Genomic DNA, 25491 nt, shown 5'->3' with positions numbered 1-25491 from the left:
ACCGGGTCGCCGGCTCACACCCACCTGGTGCTGGGTGTGGGGGTTGCTGAGGGTAAGGGAGCAAATCACTGCGTCAGCTCCCCACGGCCGGCGGCGCTGTCTCTTCCCAGCGCCCAGCACACACCGGCTCCAGTCTCCGATCAGCTGGCGGCGTCGTGACGCACAAGCTGCGATCGCACCGCCCAGGGCCAATCACCGCCCACTGCTGGGCAACGTGACCACACCCACTCGGGGGCGCCAGGACTGCGCCTTGGTCCCGCCTCTCCGGACGCCTGGGCTCTGATTGGCAAGAAGGCCATCCCTTTACCTAGCGAAATTGCGCTAAGCCCCGCCCACCAACTCGAGAGCTGACCAATAGATGAAAAGGTGTGGCCAGCCCTCGGAGGAAGCGACTTGCTTAGAAAAGCTCTACGTCAAACGAGAGTCCTAAAGAGCAGAAGAAAGTAAAGGCGTGTGTGTTTCCAGTGCATACTGGTTAATGTAGTTCTCGGCCTGATACCCTCATTCCCAGAATCCAGCGCGCTGTGTGAGTTGGCATTTTTAAACTCATCTCTGAGTCCATCCCGGTGAGGTCCTTAAAGGGCTCCGGCCCTTTTTGGAGCTGTGAGTGCTAATTAGACAACCCCCAAACTGACTCGCTGCCCTCCGCAGGAAGTTACCGCTCTCTAAGGGAAGGTGGAGCAGACGCAATAGCAGGAGTGGGCAAAACTGAAGGTGGAAATCAGCCCCCAAGGTAGCAGAGATGCTTCTGTTGGAGGAGAACTCCTGAGGGCTTCTGGGGAAGGGAGAATTGCTCACCTCGCCCAGGCCCAGCTTTCACTGGAGAGATCTAGTCCAACCCTCCTTGGGGCCCTTCCTAACCAGAGGAGCCTTTTATTGTAGATGTCTCGTCCCAGTCTGAGAAGAGCTCCAGGCTCTCAGAGGTAGCTTCCTAACAAAAGATTCATTGGCATAGTCCTCCCCTTAGGGTAGAGGAAATGCTTATGGTCAGAAATTAGGGGATGGGCCGTGCCAAAGTGCAACTCATCAGCCATCCCATCCTCTGATTAACCGCCCCCGCCCCCATTCTGTCCCGCCCTCCCAAAGCTCTTCACTTACTCAGGCCTACTTAGGGGGAGAGATTTCAAAGGCGGAGGCCAATGAGAAGGCTGCTCCTTCCCCAGGGGCCAATCAGAGTCTAGAGGTGCGGGGGATGGGCAAAAACCGAAATGAACCCAATGACTTGGCAAAAGCTGCTGATCTGCTTTTTTAAAGGGGCAAGCCTAGGACCTAGCCCACCTCATCACTCGCCCCCTCCACCAGCACCAAAGAGAAACGTTGTAGACGGAGATCCATGACTTTTTCCATAGCTCCAAATTGGTGGTGACGGTAACTGAGCTGCAGAAATGAGCCTGGAGTGTGAGATAGTTCCTTCTGTGTTAAATACGGTCTCCACCGGGTAATTGCTATGGTTCCATGGAGCTCCAGAATTCTGAGCCTGTGTTCAGAACATTGTGCCTTTAAGGAAACTTCCTGCCTTCTGCCCCAGTAACAGCTGATTGTTGGAAAGTGTGACCTCTGTGGACGAATCAGCTGTTACCACATCCTCCTCCATCCCCTTATCCACCCCCCATGGGTGGAGAGAGAAGGAAATGAAACCCCAAATATGGGGGACTTGATTGTATGATCTTTCCTTTTCCCCATCACTCCAAGACCGTCCCTCCACCCCCACCTGCTCTTTAGTTCTTCAGAGGTTCTGAGCTTGGAACGAGAGGTATTTCCTGTCAGCAGTCAGCTCAGACTCACCCTCCCTTGTCTATCGGGGAGGCCAGTACTGGGGAGACCCAGCGTGGCGGCTGGCGGGGTGTGTGGGTGCTCCAGGAATGGGTACTGGGGAGAGTACACTGAAGCTGAGGACCAAACCTAGGGGAGAGGAATGGCTATAGAAAGCAAACCTGGGGGTCAGAACCCTCTTTCCAGGCCAGTGGCCCCCTACTTCCTGTTCAAGTTGCCTTATTTCTCCCCAGACAGGGGCCTGCTGAGGGAGATTCCTGGGTCTCCAGACTACTGAATCAGAAGGATCCTCTAAAGTTTTAAATGGCTTTGCCCATTCACTCCACTTCTAATTGTTCAGATGCCACCTGCTCCATTTTTTACTTGGCTGCTCCATTTTTTACTTTCAGCAGTACCCTGCCCACATGCGCACCCCCCACAGCAATGGTGCTAGTATGGAGCTGCTTAAGCAGTGCAGGTGGAACACACTGGCCCCAGTAGCCAGGGGAAGTCCTACAGTAAGACCCAGGTAAATATTCTGCCCCGAACCCTGAGTTGGGAGTCTGGGTCACTCCAGGACAAGCTTAGTGTGAAGTCCCAGGACTGACTTGGCAAGTCAGGGAGAAACTGAGCAGGGCCCTGGCCAAGCTTGGAAGAACGAGAAGTCTCACCAGCTGCCCCCATTCTCCATTATCCTAAGCATAGAAATCCCATCCCCTTCCCACTCAAGGCCCTTGGGGTGGCCCTTTTCCATTTTGTTCTGCTCACTAACTGCCTCCCTCCATCACCCAAGCCAAAAGCCCAGGCTTTGCGTCCAGGATTTCTCAACCTCAACACTATTGACATTTTAAGCAGGATAATTTCTTGTTGTGGGAGGGCTGCCCTGTGTATAATAGGACGTTCATCTCTGTCCCTAGCCTCTACCCTAGATGTCAGTAGCTCCCCCCACCCCAGTTATAACAATCAAGCGTCTCCAGACATTACCAAATGTCCCCTGGAGGCCAAAATCTCCCCCAGTTGAGAACCACTGAGTTAGGCAAAGTTGGGTTCAAATTCCAGCTTTTACTAGCTGTGAGCTTGTTGAAGATACTTTCTTCATTTGCAAAATAGGGTGAATAACAAACCCAAGGTTTGTTGTAGAGATTTAGAAAGTTATGTTTGATGGGAACACAGCCCTGAGTTAAGCATTATAAAAGCTATCCATGTACCAAAAACATTTGTACCCCTTTAATATTTTGAAATTTAAATAAGTAATTATGTTTGAAAACACCTATCAAGATACCTGGCACACTGGCCCACCGTTGGTGCACTAAATACTAGCTCCCTCCACTTTTTTTCTCCTTGCCAGATCAGCAACAGCTGACCTCACTCAACATGGGCTGACTGCTGGGGCAGCTGCAGCCTCCTCTCTGACTATATAAGACATGACCTCCTAGAAACCCAATATTGAGGTTGGCCAAGGGGAGTGTCTAATTTGGGCCCCAAAGTCCAAGGGTGCTTGAGTTGGGATTCAGGGGGAGCTCTTGTTGGGGGAGAGAAAGGGAAATTTGGGAGTAGAGCTGTTATACAGCATTATTTCTCAAGATGTGGCCTGAAGATTTGCTGCATCTAAATTACCTGGGGTGCTTGTTAAAAATTCAGATTCCTGGGTCCTACTCCAGACTATTGAATCAGAAGTATCCTCTAAAGTTTTAAAACCATTGTGCTAGGGCTCAGATCGAGGAAGGTGTTGATGCCCCAGAAATCTCAGTACACCTAATGCCCAGCATTGCAAGGACATCTCTATTCTAAGGAGGGAAAGAATTGCCAGAGGTAAGGTTAGGTACGCTCAAGGTCACTGCTGCAGTGTAAAGCCAACACCACTAGAGGGCAGGGTACACACAGACTTGCAGAAAGAAAAAGTAGTGCCTGCTTAGTCTAGGTAAACTGAGACCAGAGCCATGAGCCGGTGAGCCCAGTTCTATTGGAACTATGAAGCGGGCACTACCTCTTGACCAGCAGAACACACCCTCTGGTTTCAGGTTCTTAGATCAAAGTTGGGAATGAGGAATTGTCACAGAGCACCTCATTTCCCAGGTGAAAAAACAATAGTGCACAGCCAAGGAGTACAGAGAACACTGGTGTTAGAATAACATAGGGCTGGGTTTGAATCCTGGCTCTAATGCTTCTTAGCTTCTTACATGACCTTGAGCAAGTTACCTAAGATAGTCAATCAGCTTTCTCATCCTAAAATGGGCATTAAAAATATCTTCTTAAAAGGGTCGTGGTGAGGATTACATAAAACAAGGTATGCAAAGTGCTTAGCAGGTGACTGGCTCCTGGTCAGTGCTCCATAAATGGTGGCTGTAAGTTATTACTTGCCAAAGTCATATGACCACACAGAGCAGAGCCTCCAGCTGCCCTTTTGAGAAAGAGAAGACAGATGGAATCAGATCATGGCTGAGCCATTCCTGATTTCTCTCTTATCAGGCCTTTAGTTTTTTCTTAAGGGCTTTTATGCGACCCTCACACCTCTACACCAAACTCTTACAAGAAGCAGACTCTCCTAGAGTGTGACAAAACAACAAAAACAAGAGCCAGTGGTTTCACTCCAGACAATGGCCTCTCTGTCCTGCAAATGAGTCAGAACTAAGACCCCTTGAAGGAGTCTTAGTTTGCAGTGTAGTTGTGGTGCCAGCTCTCTGGTTTCCGTTCCCTCTCCTGTGCTCAACCCTCCCCCCAGCCATAGTGGCATCTGCAAGGCTCTGACCACAGCTGGCGGGCCCTGTGGCACTGCAGAGGCAGTTCTTCAACAGGAAGTCTTGAGGAACATTTCCTCCCAAGAACTCCAGGCCTCTGGGCCTGGGCCACTTCTCTAGCTCAGATGGCTCAGTTTAAAAAAAAACAAAAATCCGTGAGAAGGCTTGCAGAAGAGAGGGCTCCAGGGCAAAAGAAATCTGGGCACCAGCTTCAGCTTCAAGTTTCCATTCTGCCACTCAGACAAGCCTCTTTGGTAGCTCTTGGTTATCACCTGTAAGATATAAACAATAACTGTCTTCCCTACCTCACAGAGTGTTGTGAGAGCCAAATGGAATGTTATTGATGAAGTGCTTCAGAAAATTAAAAAGCTCCTTCGTTTGGAAGGTGGCGTGGAGGCGCTGAGGGGACTCGATGTCAAAAGTCCCAGCTCAGCCACTGGTTGTGCGGCTAACACTTTCCTTAAAGGTTGACATCTCCGGGAAAAGCCTCCCTAGATCCGAGTTGTGGCGGGTGCAGGGAGCAGGGAGGGCAGGGGAAGTCAGCAGGGTCCCCTTCCAGCCCCTGGAGGAAGCGAAGCCCGGACCAGGCCAGAGCAGAGCTGTGGGAGAGAGGGCGCAGAGGCCCGCGGGCGGTGGCGCAGGCAGGAAGCAGGGTCCCGCCCGGCCCTTTGGAGCCACGTGCGGTTGTTTCCGTGCCGGGGCGATCACGTGACCCGCGTCAGCTGACCCGTCACGGTGGAGCCCGGCGCTGGCGCCCTGCAGCCCCTGCCCCGCCGCGCTCCGAGCGCAGGACCCTTTGGAGGGGTAAGAGCGCCCCCGCCCGCCCCTCCTTTGTCGCCGGCTCTCCCCTGCCACCTCCACCCCAGTCCTTGCCCCGCGCCCATCCCAACCCTCCCGGTCTGGCACCCGGAAGCCATCGCGAGGAGGGCCGTGGCTGGGCTCAGCCCCGCGCTGCCCCCAGGCGGCGAGGAGGAGATGGCCCAGGGGAGCAGGGGGCGGGAAGTCCCTCTTACCACCGGGACCGAGGGCTGGAACCCGCCCCCAAGCCCAGACATGGAGGAGCTGCTCCGGAGCGTGGAGAGGGACCTGAACATCGATTCCCGGCAGCTGGCTTCTGCCCCGGGGGGCACCCACGTGGTGGCTCTAGTGCCTTCGCGCTGGCTGGCCAGTCTCCGCGAGCGCCGGCTGCCCCTGGGACCCTGCCCCAGAGCAGAGGGCCTGGGCGAAGCGGAAGTCAGGACTCTCCTGCAACGCTCGGTGCAGAGGCTGCCCCCGGGCTGGACTCGCGTGGAGGTGCACGGGCTGAGGAAACAGAGATTGTCCTATCCGCTGGGCGGGCGCCTGCCCTTGGAGGACGGATCCTGCAGCCCCGAGACCCTCACTCGCTTCATGCAGGAGGTGGCTGCCCAGAACTATCGCAACCTGTGGCGCCACTCATACCACACTTATGGGCGGCCCTACAGTCATAGCCCTGCCCCCTCAGCTGCCCCCGCCCTGGACTCTGTAAGAGAGGCTCTGCAGAGGGTCTATGGTTGCTCCTTCCTGCCAGTGGGTGACGCTACTCAATGCCTGTCATATGCCAGAGATGGCCCCTGTCCCCCTCGGGGCAGCCCTGCCTGCCCCAGTCTTTTGCGAGCTGAAGCCCTGCTGGAGTCACCAGAGATGTTATATGTGGTACACCCTTATGTGCAGTTCTCCCTGCATGATGTGGTCACCTTCAGCCCTGCCAAGCTGACCAACAGCCAAGCCAAGGTGCTCTTCATTCTCTTCCGTGTGCTGAGGGCCATGGATGCCTGTCACCGCCAGGGCCTGGCCTGTGGCGCCCTGTCTTTGCACCACATTGCTGTAGATGAGAAACTTTGCAGTGAGCTCCGACTGGACCTGAGTGCTTATGAGAGGCCCAAAGAGGATGAGAATGAGGAGGCCTCTCCAGCAGGGGATGGAACTGGCATGAAGTCTAGCCAGGAGGGTGGTGGAGGACCTGGGCTTCCCACGTGCCAGGAAGAACTTAGGGGCCTCGTGTTAGATTGGGTCCACGGCCGCATCAGCAACTTCTACTACCTCATGCAGCTGAATCGGTTGGCAGGTCGGCGGCAGGGAGATCCCAACTACCACCCGGTGCTACCCTGGGTGGTGGACTTCACCATGCCCCACGGGCGCTTCCGAGACCTGCGCAAGTCTAAGTTCCGCCTCAACAAGGGGGATAAGCAACTGGACTTCACATATGAGATGACACGGCAGGCTTTTGTAGCAGGTGGTGCGGGTGGCGGGGAGCCACCTCACGTTCCTCACCACATCTCAGACGTGCTCTCAGACATCACGTACTATGTGTACAAAGCTCGGCGCACTCCCCGGTCGGTGCTCTGTGGACATGTCCGAGCGCAATGGGAGCCCCATGAGTATCCGGCTAGCATGGAGCGTATGCAGAACTGGACCCCTGATGAGTGTATCCCTGAGTTCTACACTGATCCCTCCATCTTCTGCTCCATCCACCCTGACATGCCTGACCTGGACGTGCCAGCCTGGTGCAGTTCCAGCGAAGAGTTTGTGGCTGCCCACCGAGCGCTGCTGGAGAGCCGCGAAGTGTCCCAGGACCTGCACCACTGGATTGACCTCACCTTTGGCTACAAACTCCAGGGCAAGGAGGCAGTAAAGGAGAAGAATGTGTGTCTGCACCTGGTGGACGCCCACACTCACCTGACCAGCTACGGTGTGGTGCAGCTCTTCGATCAGCCGCACCCCCGGCGCCTGGCTGGGGCCCCTGCCCTTACGCCTGAACCTCCGCTCATCCCTAGATTATTGGTCCAGACCATCCAGGAGACCACAGGCCGAGAGGACTTCTCAGGACAGCTTCCGAATGGGATGGGTCAGCTGGTTTTAGAGGCCATGCCCTGTGAGGCCAGCTGGACCAGAGACAGGCCTGTGGCAGGGGAAGATGACTTGGAGCAGGCCACAGAAGCTCTGGATTCCATCTCCCTTGCTGGGAAAGCAGGTGACCAGCTGGGCTCCTTTTCCAGTCAAGCCTCCCCTGGCCTCCTGCCTTTCTCAGTGGCCTCAGCCTCCCGAGCAGGCCGCAGGAATAAAGCCTCTGGGGCGGAGCCTGGGGAGGGCGAGGAGGGGAAGATCCTTCTTCCTGAGGGCTTCAATCCAGTGCAGGCTCTGGAGGAGCTGGAGAAAATGGGCAACTTCCTGGCCAAAGGCCTAGGGGGCCGGGTGGAGGTGCCTGAGCAGCCCCAGGTCCAGCCAGCTGTGCAGCTGCAGGACCTCTTCCATCGGGACATGCAGGCACTGGGTGTGCTGTTGGCTGAGATGGTGTTTGCCACAAGGGTCCGGACACTGCAGCCCAATGCACCTTTGTGGGTACGGTTCGAGGCTGTTCGGGGGCTCTGTACACGCCACCCCAAGGAGGTCCCTGTGTCTTTGCAGCCTGTGCTGGACACACTCCTACAGCTGAGTGGATCTGAAGGCCCCGTGGTAGCAGAGAGGGGCAAGCTGGACCCCCTGTTTGAGTACAGGCCCGTCTCCCAGGGATTGCCCCCACCCTGCCCAGGCCAGCTCCTCAGCCCCTTCAGCTCCATGGTTCCCTTCCCTCCATACTTCCCGGCGCTGCACAAGTTCATCCTCTTGTACCAGGCGAGGCGCGTGGAAGATGAGGCCCAGGGACGGGAGCTCGTGTTTGCTCTGTGGCAGCAACTGGGCACAGTGCTGAATGACATCACCCCAGAGGGCCTGGAGATCCTGCTGCCCTTCGTGCTGTCACTCATGTCTGAGGAACACACGGCTGTATACACAGCCTGGTACCTATTTGAACCTGTTGCCAAGGCACTGGGCCCCAGAAATGCCAACAAATACCTCCTGAAGCCCCTCATTGGTGCCTACGAGAGTCCCTGCCGGCTGCATGGCCGCTTCTACCTGTACACTGACTGCTTTGTGGCCCAGCTGATAGTGCGGCTGGGCCTGCAGGCCTTTCTTGTCCACCTGCTGCCCCACGTCCTGCAGGTGCTGGCTGGTGTGGAGGCCTCCCTGGAGGAAAGCAAGGGTCTGGTGGGGGCCACCGAGGATGAGGAAAGTGGGCTCCCAGGGACTGGGCCTGGCTCCTGTGCCTTTGGGGAGGAGATTCCGATGGATGGGGAGCCTGCGGCCTCCTCAGGCCTGGAGCTCCCAGACTACACGTCCGGCGTCAGCTTCCACGACCAGGCCGACCTCCCTGAGACAGAGGACTTCCAGGCCGGGCTCTATGTGGCTGAGTCCCCACAGCCCCAGGAGGCTGAGGCTGTGAGCCTGGGCCGGCTGAGTGACAAGAGCAGCGCCAGCGAACCCTCCCTGGGCGAGGAGCGGGCTGCAGACGAGGGGGGTGCCCCAGTGGACAAGAGCAGCCTCAGGTCAGGTGACAGCAGCCAGGACTTGAAGCAAAGCGAGGGCTCAGAGGAAGAAGAGGAGGAGGAGGAAGACTGTGTGGTGTTGGAGGAAGAGGAGGAGGGGGAGCAGGACGAGGTCACCGTGGCTTCTGAGCTGACTCTGTCTGACACAGTGCTGTCCATGGAGACAGTTGTGGCTGGTGGCAGTGGGGGAGATGGGGAGGAAGAGGAGGAGCCGCTGCCTGAGCAGTCCGAAGGCAAAGAGCAAAAGATCCTGCTTGGTAAGTCCTCAGGTCTGGGAGGTGTTGGTCAAACACTCCTCTGTCTCTCTCAGCATTTGCTGAGCACCTGCTCTGCATCAAGCAGTGGATCTAGCCGGATCCATGTGCAACACAGATGTAGGCCTGCCTTCATGGGGCTCACATCTAGCAGAGGAGACCCCGCCGTGTAGACAATCTTTCGTATGTGTAATATGCTACAGAGAACGTGGCTGGGTTGCTAGGAGGGAATGAAAAATGGTGATTTTAGATCTGGTTTTCAGGGATCAGAGGAGGCTTTCTCGAAAGTAGGGGCAGTTGAGGTTCAAGTAGCAGTAGGAAGTAGGTAGGCAAAAATGATAGGGTCTGAATTGGGAAGAGCATGCCAGGCCCAGGGAACAGTGTGCGAGGCTCTGAGACTGTCATGGTCCATTAAAAAAGAGAAGCAGTGAAAGGCTAGCGTGGTTCGACTGAGAGCACGGAGGGCAGAGAAGCCAGAGGGGAGGCAGCCAGGGCCCAGCCAGGCCTCACTGAGGAGCGTGGGAAGCCTCACTGAGAGGGTGACCTTCCTGCAAGTTGTGCCTGAGGAGAGGCGCCCGGAACAGCCAGAGTCCTGCAGGCCAGGGCCTGGGCGCCCCTGCCACTGCTACACGGAGGTGGTGGTGTGGGGTGGCCAGGGTTACGCTGGGCTTCTTGGCAGAGCTGCAGCCAAAGTGGGCGAGGTGGGGTGGGAGGAGTGAGGAACCCTGTTATCTGATGAGCTCAGGGCCTGCTCCCGCCCTCCAGATACAGCCTGCAAGATGGTCCGCTGGCTGTCCGCCAAGCTCGGCCCCACAGTGGCCTCTCGCCACGTGGCCCGGAACCTGCTCCGCCTGCTGACATCTTGTTATGTTGGTAAGGCCTGTGATCAGTGCTGGAGGCAGGGCTTCCTCCCGGCCCTCCCCTCCTTCAGCCCTCTCTAGGGGATCCTTCCCGCCACCACCTCAAACCACCTCCTGGCCAGGTCCTGGGTCCCAGTCTGTAAGCTCCTTCCTTCCTTGGGCAGGGCACGGGGTGGACCCCGAACTAGAGTGAGCTAGAGCGGGTTCCACAGTCCTGAGGGGCCAGCCTCCCTCTTGCCCTTGCTTGCTCCTCAAGGCTGCTGGCCTCCCCTTGGCAGGGCCCACTCGGCAGCAGTTCACAGTGAGCAGTGGCGAGAGTCCCCCGCTGAGCGCCAGCAACATCTACGAGAAGAGGCTGGTCCTGGGTGATATAGTGTCGGGCCCTGTGCTCAGCTGCCTCCTCCACATCGCCCACCTGTACGGGGAGCCCGTCCTTACCTACCAGTACCTGCCCTACATCAGCTACCTGGTCAGTCACCGATTTGGCAGGCCCGGGGGTGGGGAGGCTGAGGACCTAAGGGCCGGCCCAGAGGCTCTGGGGTACCAGGGGGCCCATGGGGCAGCCTGGCCCTCATCTATCTTGTGGCCTTAGGTGGCCCCAGGTAGCACCTCAGGCCCCAGCCGACTGAACAGCCGTAAGGAGGCGGGGTTGCTGGCTGCGGTGACTCTGACGCAGAAGATCATCGTGTACCTCTCAGACACCACGCTCATGGACATCCTGCCCCGGATCAGCCACGAGGTCTTGCTGCCTGTGCTTGGCTTCCTCACTTCCCTCGTCACGGGGTAGGCCCCTCCCCACCCCTCCCCACTGGAGGGGGAGCAGCTTAGCTGAGGGGGCCACCCAGGAGGGACTGGGGAGCTTAGGGGAGAGACGTAACACGGGGCTGGGGACAAGAGTCCTGGTTCTCATCCTGGCTGTGTGACCCTGAGCAAGCCACACCTTTTTTCTGTGCCTCAGTTTCCTCATCTGGTTTGGATCAGTTGGCCTTTGAGCTCCTTTTGTTTAAACTGTTCAATAGATTCTAGTCGAGTCCCACAGAGCGGGGGGGCCGGGGCTCATGAGCTCTGTTTCCAGGTTCCCAAGTGGGGCCCAGGCCCGGACTGTCCTGTGTATGAAAACCATCAGCCTCATTGCCCTCATCTGCCTGCGCATCGGACAGGAAATGGTCCAGCAGCACCTGAGCGAGCCCGTGGCCACCTTCTTTCAAGTCTTCTCTCAGCTGCATGAACTTCGGCACCAGGTGGGCTAATCTGCCTGGCAGGGGTGGGCTGGGCAGGGGCTGTGGGCTTGGCTGACGCCCTGGGCCTCCTGCCCACAGGATCTGAAGCTGGGTCCCACAGGCCACAGCGAGGGTCAGCTGCCAGAGGTGGCCTTCTCTGATGGGCAGCAGCGGCCGGTGGACCCCGCCCTGCTGGACGAGCTGCAGAAGGTGTTCACCTTGGAGATGGCGTACACAATCTACGTGCCCTTCTCCTGCCTGTTGGGTACTGGCCCATCACGTTCCCTTGCACAGCCTTCGTGGCTGTCTCTCCCCTGAGAGGCCCTATTCTCTGCCCTTCCCCTGGAGTCGGCAGTGGGTTCTAAGCACAGTCTTTTGGGTCAGAGCAAAGGGATTTGGCCTCAAACCCACATAAATAAGGACTGAGCATTAGCCAGCAAGAGAGGTGCAGGAGCTGGCGTGTAGTGTCCCCAGGGAGGGCAGCAGAGTCGGGCTGAGGTACTGGTGGTCTCCAGGAGCCACCTGGGAGGAAATGAGTGGCCTGCCATTTACGTGGCATCCCCCGTGGGCTAGGTACTGTGCTGAGCATTTCCACGTGTCATCTCCCTGAATAGGATGACACCCCTGTGGTTAGATGTATCGTCATTCCTCCACTGAAATCGAAGCTCTGGGAGGGCAGGGCACCATCTCTCTTGTTCACCGCTCTATTTCTGATGCCCAGCAGGGCGCCTGGCACACACAGAAGAAACTCATGTGTGCACACGGACCGAACGAATGCACATTTTACTGGAGAGGAAACTGAGGCTCAGAGATGAAGAGTTTCTTGCCCAGAGTTGCACAGCCAATACTTGCCCCCCTCTTCTGTGGTTCCCAAGCCCTTGGGTGGGTGATAGCAGCCACCTGCCATCTTCCCTGATCTTTGGACCTCTCCCACTCCCATCCAGGTGACATCATCCGGAAAATCATCCCCAACCATGAGCTGGTTGGGGAGCTGGCAGGGCTGTATTTGGAGAGCGTCAGCCCAAGCAGTCACAACCCTGCCAGCATGGAGCCCTCCGTGCCCAGCACCAGCCCTGAGTGGGACTCCCAGGGTGGGGGCTGCCCCCAGGATGACGGCCACTCAGGGACATTTGGGAGTGTCCTGGTGGGGAATCGCATCCAGATCCCCAATGACTCTCAGCCTGAGAACCCCGGACCACTGGGCCCCATCTCGGGGGTGGGTGGCGGAGGCCTCGGCAGCGGGAGCGAGGACAACGCCCTGAAGCGGGAGCTTCCGCGGAGTGCCCACGGGCTGAGTGGGAACTGGCTGGCGTACTGGCAGTACGAGATTGGCGTGAGCCAGCAGGACGCACACTTTCACTTCCACCAGATCCGCCTGCAGAGCTTCCCCGGCCACTCGGGGGCTGTCAAGTGTGTGGCACCCCTGAGCAGCGAGGACTTCTTTCTGAGTGGCAGCAAGGATCGTACCGTGCGCCTCTGGCCACTGTACAACTATGGGGATGGTACCAGTGAGACAGCCCCACGCCTTATCTATGCCCAGCACCGCAAGAGTGTCTTCTACGTGGGCCAGCTTGAGGCCCCGCAGCACGTGGTGAGCTGTGACGGGGCTGTGCACGTCTGGGACCCCTTCACAGGTGAGCGGGCCCAGGTGAGGCAGGCCCCAGTAGGCCTCTGGGAAGGAGACCTGAGGGCGGGGGTATAATGATATGTAGTTTGGGGAGACCCAGTGAGGCCGCACAGAGAAGCAGTTAGGGCTTAGAATCTGTTAGACTTGAGTTTGAATCTGCTCTGCCAACTTACTTGCTGAGGGACTTTGAGCAAGTCACCTTGCTGCTGGAAGCATCAGTTTTCCCATCTGTAAAATGAGAATCAGAAAAACTGATTTAGAATATAATGCACGTAGGGCTTTGGCTTAATGTATGTTACATAGTACGTGTTTGGCAAACGGTCGCTTGATGACTTTTTGGCATCATTATAGGGAGAAATGTGATTTAAAGGGGGAAAGGGATGGAGTAGTTGGGACAGAGAGAGGGAGGTGGCCTTGCATCAGGGGTACTGGTGAAAAGAGGAGGTTGCTCTGGGGACGGGAGCCTGGCCTAGCCATGGAAGCAGGAAGGTGGGAGAGTCATTTAGCGTTTTCTGAGGATCCCTGGGGGGTGGGAGGCAGGTATGGGGTAAGTCCAGGGACTGCAAGGCCAGGGCTCCTCCCTCAGCTACTGGATCCTCTGTGCCTTTCCTTCCCAGGGAAGACCCTTCGCACCGTGGAGCCGTTGGACAGCCGGGTGCCCCTGACCGCCGTGGCTGTCATGCCCGCCCCCCACACCAGCATCACCATGGCCAGCTCTGACTCTACCCTGCGCTTTGTGGACTGCAGGAAGCCTGGCCTGCAGGTCAGGGGGTGTCCACTTCCCTGAGCACTGGCCTGGTTCGCTGGGGACCTGGCAGGGAAGAGAGACTCACAAAGAGAGAAAGCCAAAACGTTGTTCTGGGGCACTTGTTAGCCTCTCTTTGGAGACAGATCACCTCCAGTGGCACGCCCTGAGGGATGGGACTCTGGCCTGTGATGGGGGTGGGGTTCTGGGCTTTTCCTTTCCCTTGATGAGGGTCAGAGGCTCAGGCCTTGCTGCTGTGTGGCTTGGATGGTGAGCAAGACCTTGGGGAGAGCGGGATGGGGTGGACGGTGATGCCTCAGCTCAGCCTCCCTCTGCCTGCAGCACGAGTTCCGCCTGGGCGGCGGGCTGAATCCTGGGCTTGTCCGCTCCTTGGCGGTCAGCCCCAGTGGCCGTAGCGTCGTGGCCGGCTTCTCCTCAGGCTTCATGGTGCTCCTGGACACCCGCACGGGCCTAGTTCTGCGAGGCTGGCCAGCCCATGAGGGGGACATCCTACAGATAAAGGTGATGAGCTGGGTCCCCTTCCCTTCCTCGCTGCCCAGCCCCAGCCCCTCACCTCTGCTTGGGGCTTACCTGCCCAGGGACAGGCTTGAGCTGGTCTCCTCTACACCTGGTCAGGGACTGATGGGGAGGGCGGGTGGCCCTCCCCTGGGCCAACTGAGGAGCCAGTTGCATGGCAGGGACCTAGGCAGGAGACAGGCCAGGGGGCAGGAGCCAGGAGGCAGAGCTGACCCTGCTGCTCATGGAGATGTTCTAATGAGTAACTTTTGTCCATATTTGTCTTACTTGGAGGATCAGGGGTCAGGCCCTGTCCGTGACCCAGTTCAGGTTAAATAAAGCTCATCTGGGAGGCTGTTTACTGCCCCCAGACCACTGAGCAGAGTCCATGCCCCTGCTGGGCTGCCCTGGTGGGGGCAGGAGCCATCCTGACCATGGGAACCCTCCCCCTATTCTCAATCACAGGCCTCGGGGAGCTTCTCAGGGAGGGCCAGGAGGGGAGGAACATGGCTACTTGTGGGAGGATTTCTGCAGGCAAGTGGGACTCTCCTCCCAGCTTGGGTGGGGGCCAGGGACATGCATTGCCATGCTGAGGGCAGGCTGTTGTCGGCTCCCTCCAGGGTCCCAGGGAGACCTGGACTCCAGGTGCCTGTAGATTCCAACTTTCTAAGAAAGCGTCAGGAGGGCTCTGGGGTCATGACGCCTGGGTGTTAATCCTGGCTCTGCCACTTACTGGCTCCCTGACCTTTGTATGATTACTTAACTTCTCTGAGCCTCAGTTTTTTCTCTGTAAAATGGGGACAAAGGCAGCACCAACCTCATGTGGCTGTTGGAAGATTAGATGTGGTAATGGCTAGCACAGCCTGCTCACAGTTCTCCAGTTAGGGTGGTGACTGGGCTACTGACACTTAATATATTGCTGTTAACCAACATTAATATGATGTGGCAGGGTGGCAGCCTGTCACCCACTCAGGATGGCCTGTCTTCCCTGAGAGACGGGGAGGGAATGGGAGGCCTTGGGGGCATATGGGAGGGCCCAGGCCCCTGCTGAGGCCGTCCTCTCCCTGGGCAGGCGGTGGAGGGCAGTGTCCTGGTCAGCTCCTCCTCTGACCACTCCTTGACCGTCTGGAAGGAGCTGGAGCAGAAGCCCACGCACCACTACAAGTCAGCGTCCGACCCCATCCACACCTTTGACCTGTATGGCAGCGAGGTGGTCACCGGCACCGTGGCCAACAAGATTGGTGTCTGCTCCCTGCTGGAGCCACCCTCCCAAGCCACCACCAAGCTCAGCTCTGAGAACTTCCGCGGCACGCTTACCAGCCTGGCCTTGCTGCCCACCAAACGCCACCTCTTGCTGGGCTCAGACAATGGGGTCATCCGCCTCCTAGCATAGGCTGAGGCAGGAGCTGGCTGGGCAGGGGCAGGCAGACTTCTCCTGGGAGTCCGTCCCCTCACCCTTGTTCTCCTAGCGGCTCCCTCCAGGCAGGCCCCAGGCCTCACACCCTGTGTACCCACATGGCCTGCCCACTAGGGCCTCCAGCTGGGGTTGGGGGGGTCCTGGTCCCTGAATCCTCAGAGTCACCAAGGTTGCCAGAAGGGCTCTCATTCATGGCTTGGGGACATGCTGCTCCTAGCCAGCAGGAAGCAAGATGGTGAGCAGGAAGAAGCATCACTACCCTCACTTCTCCCCAACTCTACTCTCTGGGTCCACATGGGGGCAGGGAAACTCCGGGAAGGGGAAGGGAGACTGGCCCTGCCCAGCCAGTCTCTAGCCAACTTCCCCACCACCCCCTTCCCGTTGGGCTTTCTCTGCCCCTGTCCCTCAAGGACAGGGAAGCTACCCTAGTCCAGGGCACTGATGGTGCTTGGACTCCAGCCTAAGGAGAGCTGGCCATAGTCCAGGAGTTAAGGGCCTTGGTCTGGGGTTTACGTGTTCACCCAGCAAGGCCCTGCCCAGTGAAGGACCAGGAGGGAATAAAGGGTAGGACCAGGGGAGAGGAGGTGGGCTGGCCAGTTGGTGCCTGCTAGGAGTGACCCCATGCCTTGCCTGCCCACTTCTAACCACAGTGTTTGTGCCTTGAGCTGAGGAGGCAGCCCCTGGGCCCAGAGCGCCTGAGAGAAGGGGTGAGAAGAATCATCCCTGCATCTCAGGTCCCTGCCAGGGTCCTCACGTTCTGGAGCAGAGATGAGATCTGAGGGTTGGCTCCGGCTGCCTCCTCACTATTTGCAATAGATGTAAATACGACCAATAAATCCTTTGGAAGAGCCATGGAACGGAGTGTGGCTTGTCTTGATGGTGGCAGGGTGGGGAAAAGTTGAGGCCAGCAGCTTCCAGGGCAGTGAGGAGTAGGGTGGGAGGGTGGGGAGGCAGCCTGATCATTCGTTGCTCCCCGAGCAGCACGGGGTGCAGGGCTTCTGGTTTGTGTGGCCCCAGGCCAGTTTCCAGCACCCTTACCCTTGGGTTGGATAAGGAGGCATTCTTCCTGAGGAGGTAGGATGCTGGGAGAGGTGGTGCCCCCTGCATCTCTCCTCTCCCCACCCTTGCCTCCCAGGCCAAATTGAAAGCAGCCAACCAGGACCCTGGGCTTGTCAGGGTGGGGGTGGGCATCCTGTCCTGGGTTCTCCGCAGAGGCTCCTGCAGCCTCCCCTTGGGAGGGGGCAAGGAAAGGACATTGGAAGCAGGCGTCTGGATGTGACTCTGGGCCCAGCTCTGTATCCTTGGGCAGGTCACATAGCCTCTCTGAGCCTGACTGATCCAGGGATAATCCGTACCTTGCGGGGTCTTTGGAAGGCTTGACACAGTGCCAGGCTCCTGTGCTTTGTGGGTCTGCCCTCTTGGCTGGCCAGACCCAGCCTCCTCAACTCTCTCCTACTGAGCTTGCTTTTTCCAGGTTCAAGTGGGACCCAAATCCATGGGGGCTCTGAGTGGCTGTCTCAGGATTAGATGTCCTGGTGGGAAAGGGGCTTCTGGTCCCAATATCAATGTTTAACCGGATATGCAGGTCAATATTTACCAGAAGAGAAAGCAATCTGAATAATCGGAACAGGGGTTGGCTAAGAGCAAAGGTCCTGGTGGGAGGGGAGGGCTAGGCTGGACTGGCGGGAGCCCGGGCAGAGCGTGGGGAGCATCCAAGTGGGGCCAGAGGAACGTGGTGTGCACAGCAAGGAGCCTGCAGAGGTACGAGTGGAGAGGTGGCTCGGCCTGCTCCTTGAGCAGGGGAGAGGTGGGGAAGCTACCCAGCCTGGCTGAGGGGTCTGGACTGGATTTATTCAGGAGGCCTGTAGTTTCCAGCCTCCCAGGATGGTGAGGAGCCAAGGTGAGGGCTTCAGGAGGAGTCCCTCCAGGACTTGAAAAACTGGAGGCCTTTTCTTGCCAGGAAGATTCAAATACCCAGGTCGGAGTTCAGGGCCCTGGCCAAGGGCTCTTGTGTGTGATGGGGGTGGGGCCGGGGGTGATAGAAGGATCCTCCAGAAGGATTGGCCCTGAGATGGGGGTGGGGGTGTGAGACCTGCTCTGATAGATCCTCCCAAGACCAAGACTTGCCCATGCCCACCTGCCAGCCTGGCTTCCCAGAGCCAGCCTCGGCAGAGTAGGGGTTGAGGCCTGTGATTCCAGTAAGTCCAAAGGTGGCCCTGGCCAGAGTCACTCACTGGGTTCTGCTGCTGGGTCAACAGGCAGCTCTCTGGCCACTTCACCAACCCTGCTGAGACCTCAGGGCCTCACAGGCCTGTCCAGCCTTTTGGACGAAGCCTGATTGACCAGCCTGGGAAAGGCTGGCCAAATGGACAGCAAGTTGGGTAGGAGCCCTGGGGTTGGAGTTCTCAGGAAGAGGCTTCAGGGAAGGCTCCCCAGACGAAGGGACCTTGAGCCAGGCTGACAGCAGCCATCAATGGAGTGCCAGGCATTATTTTCAGGGTTTACAAAGACTCTTATTTTGGTCCTCACAATGCCCATGAGAGGAGATAGAGACTTTTGCCACCATTTTACAAGACAAGGCACAAAGCCCGAAGGGGTTAGGGAAGATGCCCAAGGTCCTTCGGCAAGAGGCAGAGGCTGAACTCAGACCCAGGTCTGAGTCACCGTGCAAGGCCTTGAAGAATGAGGACTTTTTTTGTTTTCCCCTCTATTAACCAAAAAATCCTCAGTGCATGAAATGTGAAAAACCAGACGGTTGCGGGGGGGCGGGGGGGGGGAGGGCGATGGGGGAAGTCCCACCCCGCAGAAAGGAGAACCACTGCTAATGTGCTTTGGGTGTGTGATCTGGGTCTGTAGCGGCTTTTTCTCCTTGGCCACGCTGGCTCAGGACCTCGCCGTGTCCGTGAACGTGTGGGTGGCATGGCCTGGCCAGACGCAGGGGCGGCGGGAACTGAGGCTTCCTGTCCCCTACGCAGGAACATGGCGCTGCTCCGGGGGCTCCTAGTGCTCAGCTTGTCCTGCCTGCAAGGCCCGTGCTCGGTGGTGAGGCTGGGCCGAGGCCGGGTGGGGCGCTGGAGGGAGGGCAGCGGGAGTGGGCGAGGCCGCCGTCCGAGGGGAGGAGGAGCAGCGCTAGGGTGGGGGAGGGTTGGCTCCGAGGGGGGCCCTCCCATCCTCATCCCTTTCTCAACAGTTCTCTCCCGTGGGCGCCGTGGAGCCCGTGGCCCAGCAGGTACCGGGGAGGGAGGAGCCTGTGAGGGGGAGGAAGGCCCCAAGGGTGTCGCCTGCGGCTTGGGCAAGGTGGGGACCTGTGGGAAGGGTCCCTCTCTATCTGTTTCCTCCTTTTGGCAGCTAACTGACGGGCAGAGCCAGGAGAAGCTGTCCCCGCTTTTCCTCCTCAAGTTGGGCAACCAGGTACAACCAGGTGGGGCTGGGGAAGAGTGGGCGGGGCCAGAGGGAGAGGGGCCAATCCGCAGGGGGCACGGACAGGGGGCGTGGCCTTGAGGCTGAGGCTCTGGAGTTCGCAGGCCAGAGGGAGGGGGTGGGAAGGACCAAAGGAATAGAATAAAGGCCCAGGCGTGCCCATTGTGTGACTGGGACAAGGCCCTGCTGTCCCCAGGCACAGGGGCTATGAAGGAGACCTTCAACACAGAGCCTAGAGCTGACTCCTTGACCTAACTGACCCCTGATCTGTTCCTGCAGGAGCTGGGTGGCCAGACTGCCCTGAAGACATCCTCCCCAGAATACTGCAAGGGAGCCCCAAGCCCAGAGCAGACCCGCAGGCTGGCCCAGGCCATGATGGCCTTCACTGTTGACCTATTCTCCCTGGTGGCCCAAACATCCACCTCCCCCAACCTCATCCTGTCACCCCTCAGTGTGGGCCTGGCATTGTCTCACCTGGCACTAGGTACTGTGGCAGCATGTGTCCAGACCAACAGAACTGGGAGGCCAGTAGGAACTCACTACTCCAGAGGTTATCAGCGGGTAGCTCCTCCGTCAGGGTCACTCGGATGTTTGGTAAAAATGCAGTCTCTGTGAATCTGATTCCCAGGGATGGGGCTGGCAGATCTGCTTATTTACAAGTTCTCCAGGTGATTGTTACGCAAGAGTTTGATAGCTACAGTATCTCCCATTGTACTGGAGGGTTCCACTGTGGGAAACAGGTCCAGAGAGGGAAGGCAGCTTGCATAAGGTGAGGTCCCCAGCCTGTCAGCAGCAGAGATGAAAGTAGAACTCGGGGGCCCTGTCGCTCAGACCAATTCAGTGGATATGGGAGGAGGGTGTGTGGTCCTGTGGGCATGCTTATTGCGGGCTTCCAGGAGTGGGCGGTGGGGGTGAGCAAGAACTTGTGGTCCCCTCTAGGTGCTCAGAACCAAACGCTGCAGAGGTTGCAGCAGGTGCTGCACGCGGAGTCAGGGCCCTGCCTCCCCCACCTGTTGAGCCGCCTCTGCCAGAACCTGGGCCCGGGGGCATTCCGATTGGCTGCCAGAATGTATGTGCAGAAAGGTAGGTGCTGGTGGCAGGGAGCTCCCTAGGTAGTATACTCCCCGGGGTGGAGCATGGTGAGGGACAACGGCTTGGCCTCAGGTAGCTAGTCCCAGCATCGATGGCTGTGGAGCTCTGAGCCCTGGGAACAGCTTGTGGCCCTCTGTGCGTAGGATTTCCCATCAAAGAGGATTTCCTGGAACAATCAGAACAGCTCTTTGGTGCAAAGCCTAGGAGCCTGACGGGAAGGCAGGAGGAGGACCTGGCAAACATCAACCAATGGGTGAAAGACGCCACGGAGGGGAAGATTCAGGAATTCCTCTCGGAGCTGCCAGATAACACGGTGTTGCTTCTCCTCAATGCCATCCACTTCCAGGGTGCGCTGTTCCTCTCCTCACATGCCCTGCCCTGGCAGCCCCACCCCCACCCCGTAGGCTGGGCTGGGCGGAACAGGCCTTGTCCTCAAGGTCCCTCTTCCTCCTCAGGCTGGGACGTGAGGAGCAGGGCTGTCTGAGTGCGGTGGGTGAGGGGTCCAGAAAACCGGATAAGGTTGTTGTAGAGAGAGTACCCTGGGAGGAAACAGTCTAAAAACAACCGGGGGGAGTTCCTGGGAGCAATGCAGGAGATGGGGAAAATACAAGCCCAGGTTTCAAAAATGCTACAGGGAATGCCTCAAACCAACTGGGCGCCAACTGGCACTGCACCCCTTGGGGTCTCGGCCTCCACCTCTCGTCCCCTGAATGGGTTCTGGGTGGGAGGAGCAAGAGGCTGTGGGTGTAGAACCCACGCTGGTCCCAGTCTACATGGCCCCTGCCCTCTGCCTGGCTGCAGGTTTCTGGAGGAGCAAGTTTGACCCGAGCCTCACCCAGAGAGATTCCTTCCACCTGGACGAGCAGTTCACAGTGCCGGTGGAAATGATGCAAGCCCGCACGTACCCTCTGCGCTGGTTCTTGCTGGAGCAGCCTGAGATACAGGTCACCCTTGGTTGCCCAGCAGGGGTGTGAGTGCAGGGGGGCGTGCCCCACCTTCCTTGCAGTCACGTCCCTGGGGCAGGCACCTCTGACAGGTTCCACTGTGCCCCACCTAGGAGGACTGAAGCCCGGGGCTCTTTGAGGTTCATTCATTCCACAAAAATATACTGGGTATTTGCTGTGTGCCCGATATTGTTCTAGGCACTGGGGCTTTTGTGGAGCCCAAGGGATATATCAGGTCCCTGCTCTTGGAAGGGAAGATACACGAGCAAATGTAAATCAATAATAATGTCAGACTGGTCAGTGCTGTGAAAGAAAATTTTAAAAAGAAGGTGATCTGTTAGTGGCTGGGGAAAGCATTTTAGATAGAGTGGTCAGGGAGAATTCTTTGAGGAGTGGGCATTGAGTTGAGACCCAGGTGACCTTTGGTGATGGGAGTTTATTAAAAGGACCCATGAAATGTGGGGCAGGATGGGGACCACCCCAGCAGCCATGTAGCCACTCAAGGTCTCAGCACTCCTAAGCCTGGACAATTCGACCTGAACTCTCAGGCAATGATCCTTAGAAGGGAGGATCTGACTGGGTTGGATTTCTCAGCATCCTGCAAGGAATGTTTTGATTGGATAGAGTTGTGTGTCAAAACTCTCTCAGATGTGGCATCTCTTGGTTCTAGCCTAAATGTGGTCCCCTTGGCTTGGGCATTGATCCCTGGGCCAGTCAACTGTGGCTGACATTGCGGTGTTGGTTAGTTTCACAAGGCAAGCATGACCTAGAGCATAGCCACTGCTGCCAGAAGGAGCCAACGAGCCACTTGGGACGCCCTCATGGGAGGGGGTCATGGGTAAGGCAGGCCCTTGGAGCAGTGTCCTGGCTTCTGTCCAGCTCACTCTGAAAGGGGGACAGTCTGGTTCACTTCCCCGCCAGCTCCCCTCTTCCTGCTGCCCCTTACCTCCAGGCTATGTGCTGCACACTCATCCTGCATCCTTTTGTCTCCATTTCCTTGTCTCCTTCAGCCTTTCTCTTCCTTAGGCCCTCTGTGGGCGGGCCCAGGCAGCCAGATCCTGGCTCTCCTCCTCCATGGGCAGGGGTGTGCACAGGCACTCTGCCTGCGAGAGCCCCCCAAGGCCAGTGGTGTCCACACTGCTTTAGCTCCAGAACCCCTTCAGATGAAATCTTTACCCCAAATCACAGTATATACACACAGCTGGCAGTCACTGGGGGGAGGTGAGAGAGGCTGGGGAGAGTACCACCCTTTGCCGTGGTCCCTCCACAGAACCGGAGTGAAGTATAAAAACCAGTGACCCTGTCTACAGTACCCATGGAGAAACTGAGAGGTGAAGAAGGCGATTCCTTACCCCAAGTTACCCAGCTAGCTGGTAGCAGATGAAGAGAGAGACAACCGCCATTTATTGAGTACTGCCTATTAGTGCAGACACTGCTAGCAGCTTTAAAAGGATTACCTCATTTGGTCACATGTCAGCCTGCAATGGGACAGGTAGTGTGACTCCACTTCACAGGTGAGGAAGTGAAGGCTCAGTGAGGTCAGGCACACAGCTGATAAGGATGGACTGGGGTCTCAGAAGTACAGGCTGGCCAAGTGCTGTGGCTCACACCTGTGATCCCAGCACTTTGGGAGGCTGAGGTGGGAGGATCATTTGAGGCCAAGAGTTTGAGACCCACCTGGGCAACATAGTAAGACCCCATCTCTCCCAAAATTTAAAAATTAGCCAGGCATGGTGACACACACCTGTAGTCCCAGCTACTCAGGAGGCTGAGGCAGGAGGACTGCTTGAAGCCTAAGAGTTGGAAACTGCAGTGAGCTAAGTTCATGCCACTGCACTTCAGCCTCGGTGACAGAGCGAGACTCTGTCTCTAAAAACAAAACAAAACAAAAAAAAGAAGTACATGCTGGCCAGCCCCCACCTAGGTTTGGGTGCTTTCTGGTTCTCATATTCTCTCCTTCCCTCATCTGTAGGTGGCTCACTTCCCCTTTAAGAACAACATGACCTTTGTGGTCATTGTGCCCACCCACTTTGAGTGGAATGCATCCCAAGTGTTGGCCAACCTGAGCTGGGACACCCTGCATCAGCCCTCACTGCGGGAGAGGCCCACCAAGGTCCGGCTGCCTAAGCTGTATCTGAAACACCAACTGGACCTGGTTGCCACCCTCAGCCAGCTGGGTAAGGAGGCTGGATGTGGGACAGACCCCAAGGGCAGGCTGGGCTGGGTGGGTGAGGAGGAAGCCTTTAGCTGGCAGTGGGTCTGAGTCAGAGCTGGCCCTGTGTCCTGGGTTTTCCATAGATTCTGGAGGGAGAGCAGGTTTGATATGAGCCCCTGGAACCTCTGTCCTATGGCAAGCTGGGGTGCCCCAGGAAATGGGAACCTACTCTGTTGCCCAAGACCAAGCATTGCAAAGAATCCCAGGTAGAGAGCCTGGGGTGGCACGTGAGCTTCACTGGCTCCCTTGGGAGAGGGTGAAGGAGAAGCTGGGGTGTCATGCTGTTAAAGAGATGCATCTACCCATCAGCCATTTGCGAAGCAACTTCTACATTCCAGGCACTGTACCAGGCACCGTATATAGAGAGCTCGGTCTAATGGGGTGGGCAGACAAGGAATCAGGTACTTACAATTAAGTGTAAGTGACTAAGACAGAGGGCTTCTCTCCAGTTCACCCAGGAGAACATTGAAAAGGCACCTAATCTGGATTTTGGAGCTGAGAATCAGGGAAGGCTTCCTGGAGGAAGTGATGTTTAAGCTGAGACTTGAAGGTTAATAGGAGTTAAGCGGGATCTCTGAGTTCGAGGTGTTCCCTGGCTGGGATGTAGACACCCCCCCAGTCAGGTCCAGGCAGCCTGTGGAGCAGAGAGCAGCTCTGACCAGACATCTCCGGCCCCGGGCAGGCCTGCAGGAGCTGTTCCAGGGCCCAGACCTGCGTGGGATCTCCGATGAGAGGCTGGTGGTGTCCAGTGTGCAGCATCAGTCCACGCTGGAGCTCAGTGAGGTTGGCGTGGAGGCAGCCGCGGCAACCAGCACGGCCATGTCCCGCATGTCCCTCTCCTCCTTCAGTGTGAACCGCCCCTTCCTCTTCCTCATCGTCGAGGACACCACAGGCCTGCCCCTCTTTGTGGGCAGCGTGAGGAACCCCAACCCTAGTGCACAGCGGGAGCCCAAGGAGCAGCAGGACTCCCCTGACAGCAAGGACTTCCTCTGGGACCACAAAGCCTTCCCCCGCGGGGACAAGCTCTTCGTCCCTGACTTGAAATTTGCACCCCCTTCGGAGGAGGATTACCCCCAGCCTAGCAGCCCCAAGTGAGGGGCCATGGCCATCAGCATCCTGAGTCCCTGCCTGGACCAGCCTCTCAACTCATGTGACTCTTTCCACCCAGCGCTGTGGGACTTGGGGCAGGGCCTGGGGGGGCAGCTGGAGGGGAGAGGAGACACTCTTCCCCGTCGTCGCCTCTTGGGGAGTTCAGGGTGGGGTGGGGCTGGGAGGAGGGCAGGCGTCAGGGAATCCCACGCCTGATCCCTTGTCATTTCTTCCAGAGGGGCTCAGAGGGTATCCCCCTCAGCGGTGGGGAGCTGTGGATCCACTTTTGTCCCAAGATGGGTTCGATTATTCCCTGCCAGCTGGGACACCTTCACTTTTGTTTACCAGAGAGGGAGGGACAAGAGGGAGAGGCTGCCTTTGGACACAGCCCTGGACACCTTGGGTGGGGAGAGGAGAGACAGGCCCTAGTGGTGGCCCAGGAGGCAGAGCGTCGTCCTGGGCTGCAACCCTGGGCGGCCCCAGCCCATCCTGGGGCCTCGTGTCCTGCTCTGTAGGTGGAGGTCGCACGTCCAGCATAACCTGACTCTGCCGTAACTTGCTGAAGGCCTGCCAGCCCCCAGCCTGCCCCATGCCCTGTGGCCCCAATCTCCCCCCGTTCCTTGGAGATGCCAACACTGCCGGGATTCCCCTTCCCTCCTCTCTCCTGTCTTCCTCCTCTGCCCAACAGCTCAGGGGCCGAGGCAGGGAAGGGCCCCATTAGCCCCCTAAGGCTCTTTTGTAAAGTTTTTGTAGTGATTTTTATGCCACCTGAATAAAGAATGAATGGCTGTGCTGGTTTGCTCTCACTGTTCTGGGCGTGGGTGGGAGCAGGGCAGGCACGGAGGTGGCCGCAGAGCAGACTGTGCTGAGCCATGGGCTGGACCCCAAGGAGGGGCAGCAGCCTTCTCGGTGCCACGTGTGGCCTCGGGCCCCTCGCCAGCCCTTCTCCACCATGCAGTCCCCTCTGACCTCGCCAGCCCTCCGCAGGGCCACCTCCAAGCCAGCCTGGCTCTGCTCTTGGCCTGTTCCCCTCTCCGTGCCTCAGGCAGCCGGCAATAAGGGCGGCTGAGAATAGCGCCAGCCTCCCGGTTTGGGAGAAGAACTGGCAATTAGGGAGCTTGCAGAGTTTCTAATTACACACCAGCCCCTCTGCCAGGAGCTGGCGCCCGCCAGCCGGTGCCAGGCTGCCGGGAGCACCCGGCTCCAGCTGGAGACTGTCA

General features: G+C 57.8%; 2 protein-coding genes across 6 annotated transcripts; both read left to right on the top strand.

The window, feature by feature from the left end:
- Positions 1–415: 415 nt before the first annotated feature.
- On the top strand, positions 416–16873 carry WDR81 (WD repeat domain 81). Of its 4 annotated transcripts, XM_069482160.1 has the most exons (11): positions 416–526; positions 8490–9129; positions 9892–9999; positions 10265–10455; positions 10579–10769; positions 11062–11227; positions 11306–11471; positions 12151–12840; positions 13451–13596; positions 13921–14100; positions 15167–16873. In XM_069482160.1, the coding sequence occupies exons 2-11, from the start codon at positions 8613–8615 to the stop codon at positions 15485–15487; spliced, it is 2676 nt and encodes an 891-aa protein (XP_069338261.1). In that variant the 5' UTR covers positions 416–526; positions 8490–8612; the 3' UTR covers positions 15488–16873. The 4 variants fall into 4 exon arrangements, with proteins under 4 accessions (XP_069338261.1, XP_069338263.1, XP_069338262.1 ...); XM_069482162.1 differs by lacking the exon at positions 8490–9129; XM_069482161.1 differs by lacking the exons at positions 416–526; positions 8490–9129 and adding an exon at positions 5211–5294.
- A 319-nt stretch (positions 16874–17192) lies between these two features.
- On the top strand, positions 17193–25063 carry SERPINF2 (serpin family F member 2). 2 transcript variants are annotated; one of them, XM_069482165.1, is made up of 10 exons: positions 17193–17272; positions 18487–18553; positions 18702–18740; positions 18860–18922; positions 19211–19415; positions 19871–20014; positions 20167–20370; positions 20825–20967; positions 22940–23144; positions 23865–25063. In XM_069482165.1, the coding sequence occupies exons 2-10, from the start codon at positions 18491–18493 to the stop codon at positions 24275–24277; spliced, it is 1479 nt and encodes a 492-aa protein (XP_069338266.1). In that variant the 5' UTR covers positions 17193–17272; positions 18487–18490; the 3' UTR covers positions 24278–25063. The 2 variants fall into 2 exon arrangements, with proteins under 2 accessions (XP_069338266.1, XP_069338267.1); XM_069482166.1 differs by lacking the exon at positions 17193–17272 and adding an exon at positions 17291–17411.
- The last annotated feature ends 428 nt before the right edge of the window (positions 25064–25491 follow it).

This window comes from Eulemur rufifrons, chromosome 9 (assembly GCF_041146395.1).
Source record: "Eulemur rufifrons isolate Redbay chromosome 9, OSU_ERuf_1, whole genome shotgun sequence".
Lineage (NCBI taxonomy): Eukaryota > Metazoa > Chordata > Mammalia > Primates > Lemuridae > Eulemur > Eulemur rufifrons.
The sequence above is the reverse complement of the archived record's forward strand: the minus strand, read 5'-3'. Positions and strand labels throughout refer to the sequence as shown.

Coding starts and splice junctions, on each gene's coding strand:
- SERPINF2 (XM_069482165.1), top strand. CDS start 18,491: ATGGCGCTGCTCCGGGGGCTCCTAGTGCTCAGCTTGTCCTGCCTGCAA. Junction 20,015..20,166: donor CAGAATGTATGTGCAGAAAG/GTAGGTGCTGGT, acceptor CTCTGTGCGTAG/GATTTCCCATCAAAGAGGAT. Junction 20,371..20,824: donor CAATGCCATCCACTTCCAGG/GTGCGCTGTTCC, acceptor GCCTGGCTGCAG/GTTTCTGGAGGAGCAAGTTT.
- WDR81 (XM_069482159.1), top strand. CDS start 5,466: ATGGCCCAGGGGAGCAGGGGGCGGGAAGTCCCTCTTACCACCGGGACC. Junction 11,228..11,305: donor TGCATGAACTTCGGCACCAG/GTGGGCTAATCT, acceptor TCCTGCCCACAG/GATCTGAAGCTGGGTCCCAC. Junction 14,101..15,166: donor GGGACATCCTACAGATAAAG/GTGATGAGCTGG, acceptor CTCCCTGGGCAG/GCGGTGGAGGGCAGTGTCCT.